This window comes from Triticum urartu, chromosome 3, assembly GCF_003073215.2.
Source record: "Triticum urartu cultivar G1812 chromosome 3, Tu2.1, whole genome shotgun sequence".
NCBI lineage: Eukaryota > Viridiplantae > Streptophyta > Magnoliopsida > Poales > Poaceae > Triticum > Triticum urartu.
In genome coordinates, this window is record NC_053024.1 from 212,783,595 (window position 1) to 212,795,045 (window position 11,451).

Sequence of the window (11,451 nt, forward strand, 5' to 3'; positions counted from 1 at the left end):
ACGAGCACTTGTTTTGGCCGTTGTTGAGGAAATATTTGGTTATGCCTGATTTTCGTCTTTCTTATGTCTTTGATCATTACGGTTATATATATTTTGTCATAATGCACGGACACTCAATTATGATATCAAGTAATTCTTCACTGATTTGTCGATAAAATTGTTAAATGTTGCCCATAACAACGCACGGGCATTGTCCTAGTAGACATAACATCTTGATGCATGGTGGGTCAACACTTCAATAAAATTATCACTACGGGAGAGGTGAAATAGCCGGATGCTACAATGCAGCTTCAGCTTGTTCTGCCTGACCTTGTTACAATGCTAAAACCTTTTTATTCCCATAAACTGGTCGACTCAGTGTTAGACCAGCACATTGCAGCAAATATAACCATCTCGCCATAGTTCATAGTTCAAGTCCACAAATGGTTGTGCCTTGAGTAGATGTCAGTATGCTAGCTACGCGAAGAGTGTCCCACTCATGATGGTAACAGCTTCTCCCTGAATCAGCACTCTCTTATTTGCAACATCCAGCTCCAGATATAGTGTTCCACTCCTTGGAGATGCCTGATGATGAAATGCACAGTACAAATGAAAACCAACGTGGTAGTTTGATTGATTGAGCGCCATTGCAGCATAAACGGATCACTGAACCATAATTCACCTGTCGAAAACATATTCAACAACATTACCTGAAACGCTATCAATTTTTGTTTCCCCAGCTTTTCACCCCAATAGGGTGCCAAAACACAATGTGCACTGCCACATACAGGATCCTGCAATGGTATTGAAGACAGTTTTGGGGTATCTATCAATGAGGAAGTTCAACGAGCTTCACTATTTATATGTATTCAACTTGGCAGAGGTTGTTGTGTCACCTCATCAATCCCAAATTTTGGGCAGAAGAAACGTGAGAAGAAGTCGTAACCCGACCCAGGAGGTGCCGGCCCTGTCACAATCACGCCTCTGCCTGCACATTTTCCAATTTCTTCGATGTTAGGAAGGAGATCGGCGACCTCTTTCCCTGATGAAAGTTCGACCTGAAGGCCGTGCCACATCTTTTGGTTATACTAGCACCAACACGGGTTCGTTACCTCCATTTTACATTCAAGTTAGGAAATACGTATATTTATGCAGGTGGTAGAATAGAAATGGCAAAGGGGGTAAGGTGAAAGACAGTACAATGAAGTCGGTGGTGGTCAACGATTTGTGAACACTGACGACGGACGCGCCGTTGAGCGTCTCCGGGATGGAAGGCAGCTCGTCGGCGGTGTCGCAACCCACGTAATCACTCATGGGGAAGTTCAGCTCAATGAACAGCTTCCCCTGCTCCTCCGTCTCGGGTGCAGGAACCTTCTTGGCGGTCAGGATGCCGCACTTGGTCGCAAACTCGACCACTCCATGGCGCTCACCGAGGACGGCCGTGAAGAGGAAGTGGGCTGTTGCCAGCGTCGCGTGCCCGCAGAGCGCGACCTGAGAATTGGAAACGACGGCGCAGATATGAATCAACTGAAGAAATGAAATTGAAATGGTGCGAAATCAACGGGTGTTCAGATGGGAAGCTAGGCGGCGACCTCGGTGACGGTGGTGAACCAGCGGAGGTGGAACCGCGGGATGGCGGCGCCGGCTGCGAGGGAGGAGGAGTCGCGGGAGAGGAAGGCGGTCTGGGACTGGTTGAACTCGACGGCGACGGACTGCATCCACCGCCCGTCCCCCGTGGGGGCGGCGGCGTCGTCCTCGAGGAAACACACCGCGGCCGGGTGGCCCTTGAACGGCTCGGCCGTGAAGGCATCCACCTGCGACGAGACAGCGCAGGCCAACGTGAACGTCAATCCTCATCCAGGCCAAGAAGAGAAAATGAAGGAGAAGAGAAGAGAGCGCTGACCACGACATACTGGATCCCTTTCTTGGCCATGTCCGCGAAACAGCAGAGCACCCGAGCGCCAAATCTGATTTCTCCGAGCTGATGATGATGCCAGTTGGTAACCAGCGACGATATGGAACTTGCAGGCTTCCTTCCTGGCGGTACTCTCTTGTGCTATTTAACTTCTGCGCTAGGCATAAGGAGTCACTGACAGATGCGGTCCCCTTGCGTAGAGAGTCGTAGGCCAGCGGCTACAATGACGGGACCTTACCTGCTGAAAAGTTTTTTTTACGGGAGAACGCCCACTGGATCATTTTATTTCAGCTTAATGATAGTATAATGCTAGGGGGTCTATGTCCCAAAACAAATCCTGCATTGTTTTGGGGACGCGTCGGGGCGCTCGCTAGCGCTCCGCAGCGGCTGTCGTTTTTTGGTAAGTTTATTATGTCTCATCAAACAAAAAAGAAAAAATTCTTTTCTATTGTAAAAAAAGTAGAAAGGGCATGCAATATGTTTTTAATTACGGATTGGAAAGTAACAAGGTGTGAACACATTAATTTAGAGTTCTTTTTTATTTTAAAAGCCATAACTTTTGAATCAAACATCGAAATTAAGATCCGCTTTCATCCTTAAAAGCCATAACCATTCAACTGTCCTTACTTGTGAGATGTGCAACTTCGTATGTTGCCCTGGCCAACTACCTAGCAGAGTATGTGCAACTCTGTTTGTTACCCCCGCCAATTGAAAATACATGTCCACAAAATAGGAAGGGGAAGGAGTTGCACATTGACTAATAGACAGTTGGCTTAAACAATAGACTAAGTTGCACAAATCGCTTGCAGTGAAAAACTACGCATCGATTGGAGGAAGCTGTGGACCGTCACTGAGATTGGTCTGACCGATCTGTGCAAAATGGCGGAAGCTGATGACATTCGCAAGTACACTCTTCTCAACCTCACGGCGAAGGACGTCATTTGCTCTTGTCTATCTCAAAATCAGTTTAGGAATGTCATGCATCTCGATCATGCAAAGCTCATCTGGGACCGTCTCTCGGAGGTCTATGAGGGTCATCGAAATCGTCATGATCCTTGGTTCGAGGACTTTAAGGAGTCACTCAAAGCGATGACTTTCGAACCAGAATCATCATCTTCTGCATCATGCCTTATGGCAAATGATGCTAAGGTAATTGAATGCTATCTATCTGAATCCAGTGATGATGAATCTGGTGATGAATTTGGACCCAGCTATGCAAAACTTGCTTCCCTTGTCACTAAACAACAGAAAGCTATGAAATATATTCAAAAACTGTTAGACAAAAACGATGACCTGTTGTACGCTGAAATGACTCGATCTCAGTCCTTAATTGAAAACATAAAAAATCTTCATATTAAGTATGAGGAGCTTGAAAGTCGTCATGAAATGCTCTCAACAACTCATGAAGAACTCGAGAAATTGAGAGCGGCTCATGAAGATCTTCAAAAGGAAAACGAGTCACTTCGCGCCGAACAGATCAGTTTAGCTCAGGAAGGATTTGAACCACCATGTCTTAAATGCATTGAGCGTGATAACGCTACTCCTGTTGCTGAATGTTCTACTGCTGCTACTGTTGCAATATCTTCAACTATTGATGTGGAAACTAACCCCTCTGCTGAGGACACCACTGCTATTGCTGATGAGAATGCTAGGTTGAAGACACTGCTTGAAACAGGGATGTACAAAAGTCTCAAAGGACATCAGACACTATGTGACGTCCTCAAAAGGCAGATCCTGAACCAAAACCCTAGGAAAGAGGGTGTTGGGTTCGTAAGGAAAATGAATGCTGATGGCTCTTACTGAAAACCTGAGCAGTACCCCAAAACCACATGGGTTGCTGTAAAGGAACCTTCAGCAGATCCATCCACTCTATTTGACTTCACTTGTGCTAACCCCGTTGTTATTGATGAATCCTTTGATGCAAACTATAAACTATTTAAGAATTAGAATGGTGAAGTGTTTGCCAGGTATATTGGTACTAACTGCAGGAATGGACCGCCTATGAAGAAGATCTGGGTGCCAAAAAGATGTTTGGAGAATCTTCCTGTGAATGTCATCATGACACCACAGGTGAAGAAGACAAACCCCAGACCACAGGCCTCATACGGTCCAAAGGCTTCATACAGACAGAGGACTCACCTGAGTCACACTAACGCAAATGTTTTGCAGGGAAGCCATACTCAGGCCTATGAATATGAGCGCGGTTCATCAAACCGCCATGTTCATAAGACCAAGAACTATTCTGCTTATTCTTATGAATACTATTGTCCACCTGCAAGACTTTTTGCTAGGTCTCCAAAGCCAAAGTTCTCAGATGCTGCACTTAGACTTATTGCTTCGAAGCCACCCCTGAAAATGTGGGTGGCTAAGAAAGCTTAACTCTCTTTTGCAGGGAAAGGTCTCCAGCCAAAAACCAAAATCGTCTGACACTATTGCTGGGGACCTTAAACATCTTGTAGGGCGCAAGATCAAATGCCCAAATGGTCTTACTATGTACTTTGTTTCTGAATCGCTTGCAACTTGCCCTATCAGTCCTAATCTCGATCTAAGCTTTAATAATCCACTGGTTCGTCAAATGTTTTTGCTTCACAATTCTCTTCGTGAAGGCTATCCTCCTAACTGCACTGTATGGTACGACACCAGCTGCTTCAGAATGGATTATTGATAGTGGGTGTACAAATCACATGACTGGCAAGCGAAGCCTTCTCATGGACTCAACTTTACGTCCATCAGACAAAAGTCACATCACATTTGCTGACACTGGTAAAAGTAAGGTATTGGGTCTAGGTAGAGTTGCAATCTCAAAGGATCAACACATGGATAAAGTCATGCTTGTTGAATCCCTTGGTTTCAACTTAATGTCTGTCTCAATGCTTTGTGATTTAAACATGATTGTGATGTTTGGAAAATATCATTGCCTTGTACTAATGGAATCTGACAAGTCTCTAGTGTTTGAAGGGTATCGAAAAGATGATTTGTATGTTGTAGATTTCTCAGCAGGACCACAACTTGCAGTATGTCTTGTAGCAAAAACTTCTGAATGCTGGCTCTGGCATCGAAGGCTAGGGCATGCTGGCATGAGGAACCTCCACACCCTTGTAAGGAAGAAGCATGTCATAGGCATCGAGGGCGTCAAGTTCAAGAAAGATCACTTATGCGGTGTCTGTGAAGCAGGAAATATGACGACGGCCAAGCATCCCTCGAAGACAATCATGACAACGACTCAACCCTTCGAACTTCTACACATGGATCTTTTCGGTCTCACTCATTACTCAACTCTTATTACTACTGCTTGTCTCTATGGCTTTGTCATTGTTGATGATTATTTAAAATATACTTGGGTGCATATAATCCTTTAGAAGACTGAAGTGCAGGATGTCTTCAGACGCTTCGCCAATCAAGCAATGAACAACTATGGCGCCAAGATAAAGCACATAAGAAGTGACAATGGCACTGAATTCAAGAACACTAGCCTTGATACATATCTTGATACTTTGGGCATCACACATGAATTCTCAGCTCTGTACACGCCACAGCAGAATGGCGTCGTCGAACGCAAGAACAGAACACTTATTGAGATGGCTCGGATGATGCTTGATGAATACAAGACTTTAAGAAAATTCTGGCCTCAAGCCATTGACACTGCATGCCATATCATCAACCGTGTTTATCTTCACAAACTTCTGAACAAGACATCCTATGAGCTCCTTACTGGCAAGAAGCCAAATGTCAGTTACTTCAAAGTATTTGGCGCCAAGTGCTGGATCAAGGATCCACATCACACTTCAAAATTTGCACCAAAAGCACATGAGGGTTTTATGCTTGGATATGGAAAGGATTCGCACTCCTATAGAGTCTTCAATCTCTTTCATACAAAGTGGTTGAAATAGTGGATGTGTGGTTCGATGAAACTAACGGCTCACAAAGAGAGCACTTGCCAAATGTGCTAGATGAAGTTCCATCCAGTGAATCAATCAAACATATGGGAACTGGAGAAATCATACCTTCTGAAGCTCAACCTGAAGAAGAACTTATCATCTCCGCACCTGATCAACCTGAAGACAATGCTCAGCCTAAAGACAATCCCTCTAACAATGACAATGATCAGCAAGAGCAAAATCTTCGTCCTGTACATCCTCGTGTTGCAAATAAAGTGCAGATTGAGAGAATAATCGTTAGCATCAATGCACCAGGTCCACTCACTCGTTTAAGGGCAACACAGCTAGCAAATTTCTGTGGGCACTTCGCATTCGTCTCAATAACAGAACCCAAGAAAGTTGAAGAAGTCTTCATGGAACCTGAATGGATTCAAGCTATGCAAGAAGAGCTTCAACAGTTTGAGCTGAATAATGTATGGGAACTGGTTAAGCGTCCTGATCCTCGGAAGCACAATATAATAGGCACCAAATGGATATATCGCAACAAACAAGATGAGCATGGTCAAGTTGTCAGAAAAAAAACTCGTCTTGTTGCTCAAGGATACACTCAAGTTGAAGGGATTGACTTCGATGAAACATTTGCTCCTGTGGCTAGACTTGAAGCCATACGCATACTGCTGGCCTATGCAAATCATCACAACATACTTCTATATCAAATGGATGTGAAGAGCGCTTTTCTCAATGGCAAGATTGAAGAAGAAGTGTATGTTGCACAACCGCCTAGCTTTGAAGATCCAAAACATCCTGACATGGTATACAAGCTCAACAAGGCACTGTATGGTCTCAAACAAGCCCCTCGGGCTTGGTATGACACACTCAAAGACTTCCTGAAGAGCAAAGACTTCAAATCTGGTTCGCTCGACCCCACTCTCTTCACGAAGACATATGATGGTGAACTGTTTGTGTGCCAAATATATGTGGATGACATTATCTTCGGCTGCACCAATCAGAAATACAGTGAAGAGTTTGGATATATGATGCAAGAGCAATATCAGATGTCCATGATGGGTGAGATGAAGTTCTTCCTTGGTCTTCAAATACGTCAGCAACGCAACAGCATCTTTATATCTCAAGAGAAGTATCTCAAAGATTGCCTGAAGAAGTTTGGTATGCAAGACTGCAAAGGCTTCACGACGCCAATGCCAGCCAAACATCATCTGGGTACCGACGACAATGGTAAAGAGTTCGATCAAAAGGTATACCGCTCCATGATTGATTATTTACTTTATCTATGTGCATCTAGGCCAGATATTATACTTAGTGTTTGCATGTGTGCTCGATTCCAAGCGGCACCAAAGGAATCACATCACTTAGCTGTGAAGCGAATTCTTTGATATTTGGCTTACACCCCAACTCTAGGATTATGGTATCCAAAGGGCTCAGAGTTTGATCTGGTTGGATTCTCGGATGCTGATTATACTGGTGACAAGGTGGATCGCAAGTCTACATCAGGCACATGTCATTTTCTGAAACGATCACTTGTATGTTGGTCTTTAAAGAAGCAAAACTGTGTATCTCTCTCCACTGCTGAATCTGAATACATTGCTGCTGGATCTTGCTGCGCTCAGCTTTTGTGGATGAAGCAAACACTCAAAGACTATGGCATTCATCTCAAACAAGTGCCACTCTACTGCGACAACGAAAGCGCCATCAAGATTGCCAACAACCCAGTTCAGCACTCGAAAACAAAGCACATTGAAATTCGTCATCACTTTCTCAGAGATCATGTTGTGAAGGAAGATATTGATATCATACACGTCAACACTGAAGAGCAATTGGCAGATATCTTCACCAAGCCCTTGGATGAGAAGAGATTTTGCAAGTTACGGTGTGAGCTAAATATCTTGGAATCCTCAAATGTCCTGTGATCAGGCACACATCCTAACACTTATGCATATTGATGACTTAGATGTGCAACACATGAAGTAAAGTATATCTTCAATCAATGAAGACATACATTCTAAGTGTGAATACATTAATGTGGAATTTGACTTCGGAGCGCCACGATAATTGTGCGCCGTGTCTAGGTCTAATACTTCCTATACGGTGGGTAACGCCACCACAAAATTCATCTGTTTGAAGTGTTTTACCCATGGTGTTACATTTGTTGTGTCTTCAAATTTGGTTTGGCTTCAATCTCAACATGTCTTCATGATTATCTTTATTATGTTAATCATATATATATATATACTAGTGTTCTGTCATCTACAGCATTCACTTATAGCTATGTCTTCTTGTTGAATCTTTTGAACTAAGTGAATGTGATCGGACCCTAACCTCTCTATGCTTTCTATCTTAAACTCTATCTCTCCAAATCATATGCATTTTATTGAAACTGTCGAATGTCTTCTCTGCGTCCTTGTCAGGAGAGGATACAGAGACAAACATTAAGTCCGTTTTCAATGCTAATTCCTTCACCTAAAATCCGGAGAAGTGGGAATGACCACCCGACAATCCAGACATGCGTGGAAACGTGGAACAACCTCTGATATGTTGCATGATGGCCACGTGTTCTTCAGATGTGAATCGCCAGGGGCACCTGTGTAATAACGCTGTGCCGTCCCTGTCCCTATAAATACACGCCTCACCACAGTTATTATCCCTTCTTCCACTCTCGCACGAACCCTAGCGCCACCGCTAGCCCTCGACGACACCGACGACGAAGCGCTTAGCTGTCGTGACCTCTCCGACGCCGTCTTCACGCCGGCCGCGGACATCGTCTTCTCCGCCGTCGCCGTAGGTGTCCTCTGTCGCCAAGTTAGGGCACGGACGATCGAACTGCTCGGCCTCCTCTTCCACTCCGTCTAGCAGTTCCTTGTGTGGTAACTAAAAATTCCTTTTTACGGCCCCTTTGATCCTATAGATTCGTCACTTTCTACCACAAGCAGTTTCTGTTCACACATGTTGGATCCACTTCATACTGCATCTCATATTATGCCTAGTATGTTCACTTATGCTTCACAAAGTAGTTAGATTCCTCACTTGTACTGATCCGTGGATTCGTACAAATCTGGAACCAACTCCTTATCTATGAGTGAATGTCTTCGCACGATGAGGTCAATGTCTTCTAAACTGATTTATCTTCAAAATCTTCTGAGAATGCATATGACCTCTTCCCCTTCCCTCGCACCTTAATGCTGTCACAGATACATGTCCGTGTGAGAATCCCTTGGTTCTCATAGTCTGCATTCATTTGCAGAATTCTTACAGCATCATATAAATTCTTTCGAAGCTAGTTCCTGTTTGTCCAGCAAGCGAAAGCCCTTGAAGCCTTTGAACATATTGAAGCCATTCAGTTTAAAGTTCATGGCTGCAGAGAAATCAGCAAGGAAGGGTGGCAAAAAGCGTCGAGGTGAAACGTCAAGAGATCTACCCGATGACCTCTCAGAACTGTACAAGACAGACCCAGAAGAGGATTACAATCAGGGCAAGACACGAATCCAATGAATTCGACGATATTGGGCAGAACAATGGTTCAAGTATAGGTTTGTGACAAAGGAATATGCTGAGAAAAATGCCATCAAGCGACCATGGGGAGACATCCTATACAGAAATCTTCAACCCAGGTCCAGAGATGAAGCCATTGAACAAGTCTTCTATCCCTGCATGGTCCGTGGACCACAGCCTGCGGATGCTGACCCATCGTCACTGCTATGGTGTCGTGACGACAATCTGTTCAAGCGCAACTTCCAGTTTGCCCAGAATTCGGCGAAGCAGAATAAGAAGTCATTGGGACTAGACTTCAACCCTGGTCCCTCTGCTCCCCGTGCCGATGGCACCCGCGAAGCTGAACCCAATCTTGTTGGGCCCTTCTACAATCTGGATGGCCTCCTCACTCACATCTCAATTCAAGGTGCCAAAGTGGATCATTCTGATGATGATGCTGACACTGATGAAGCCCCAGCTCCTACTCCAAAGCCGCAGAAGCCAAAGCTGCCTAAAGCTTCAAAGCCTGCCTCAGCACCAAAAATCTCACGGGCGAAGCCACTGGCTACTGCACCTCCTGAAGACAGTGTGCAGTCTGAAGATCTGTCACGCATCTACAAGCCTCCGAGAGTCAAGATGCCTCTGCCATATACTAGCCAAGAACTGACTGCTGCTGCTATTGTGCGCAACGATGCCATTGATCTGTCCAGTGATGAAGATCTTGCAGATGACGCTCTTGAGCAACTGATCAAGAGCAAAGAAGAAGCAGAAATTTTCAACAATTTGCCTCTCTTTGACGTGGCAATCATCCACGACTTCATCGATGAGTGGTTTGACACGCCCAACCTCAGCTTTGAAGATCTGCAACTTCCCATTGGCCTCAGTGTTGCCTTCCATGGCGTCATTGCGTCAGAGTTAGTTATAGCCCAGCGCATCATTGAACTGAAGCAGAAGTTTGACTTTGAGAAAGCTCAGTTCAAGAAGCATATGGCCAAGCTCAGCGTGCAAGAGGTCAAGAACTTTAAGATCATGCTACACGAGCTCAAAGAAGCCTTTCTCAAGAAGCGTGAAGAAGCTCAAGGTTCTCGTGAGCGCATGAAGAGCCTGGCTGACAAGTGTGTGCAAGCCTACAATGAGGCTGAGAAGCGCAAGGCCCTTGGGCGTCCTGGCATCGACCCCATGATGGCTGCAAAGCAACAGAAGAAGAAGAAGAAGAAGAAGTCCACTATGGCCGAACCCGACGCACCAAGGCAGGAAGCACATCCCATTGTCTTCCCAATCAGGATGACTGGCTCGAAGCCAAAAGCCAGGTCTACCGCTTCAGAACTGAAGAAGACGAGGACTGCTGAGGCTGAAGCCAGAAAAAGGAAACATCCTGAAGCCTCTGCTGCTGCTCCCTCCAAGAAGAAGCGGAAAACCAAGAAGGAACGGGCTGCTCCCACAAAGCCCTTAATTGTTGAACCTATCTCCATGGTTCGCCCTGCTGCTGAACATCAAGAGAGCCAACTGACTGTCCATGAGCCTGCTTTCACAGAGGCTCATGAAGCTGAAGACATTCCAGCAGCTGATCCCACCACTGCTGAAGACATTGGTCACCATGACAATGTTGACGATGATGTAGTTCTTCCTCTGATCGAGCACCAACAGGTATCATCGCCTGTGCTTACGCACAGCGAACTCATCAGCATTGGTCGTCCTCTGACGCTAATTGCTCAGGATGCATCATGGGATGATCACCCACAACAACAAGTCACACCATCCCGGCAAGAAGAAGAAGATGACTTTGAGGCCCAGCCAACTCCATCTTCAAAAGCGTCGCCAGCGTTACGCAGGCTTCGCAAAGGACCAAGGTCTCAAGTCTCCGAGTCTGAGGCTAAAACTGCTGAAGACATTCCGGCTGCATCAGCCGATGACACCCAAGAAGAAGAACGTGTCCCTACTCCCCCAACTACTGAAGAAGCTGTTCTCGAGGAGAACGTGTCTGTGCCCGACCCTCCAACTCATCAAGTGGAGGTAGAAAATCTTGAGGCTGCCACCACCAACACCAATGAAGCCACTGACGTTGTCATGGCTGAAGCAAATGTGGAGCCTACACCAACCCAAGAACCAGAAGTCAGCGAAGCCAATGATGCTACTGCTTCTGTTCCTGCGCCTGCTGCTGGTCCTCAGTTTGACTATCATATTGAGCATAGG

At 45.4% G+C, this 11,451-nt stretch overlaps 1 protein-coding gene across 2 annotated transcripts; it reads right to left on the bottom strand.

The window, feature by feature from the left end:
- Positions 1–298: 298 nt before the first annotated feature.
- Positions 299–2,034, bottom strand: LOC125548282 (uncharacterized isomerase BH0283-like). 2 transcript variants are annotated; one of them, XM_048711934.1, is made up of 6 exons: positions 1,883–2,034; positions 1,572–1,793; positions 1,180–1,470; positions 876–1,037; positions 690–773; positions 299–564 (listed from the first exon to the last, which is right to left on the bottom strand). In XM_048711934.1, exons 1-6 carry the CDS (start codon positions 1,910–1,912, stop codon positions 457–459), a joined length of 897 nt encoding a protein of 298 aa, XP_048567891.1. In that variant the 5' UTR covers positions 1,913–2,034; the 3' UTR covers positions 299–456. The 2 variants fall into 2 exon arrangements, with proteins under 2 accessions (XP_048567891.1, XP_048567890.1); XM_048711933.1 differs by having other exon boundaries at positions 876–1,067.
- Between the last annotated feature and the right edge of the window lie 9,417 nt (positions 2,035–11,451).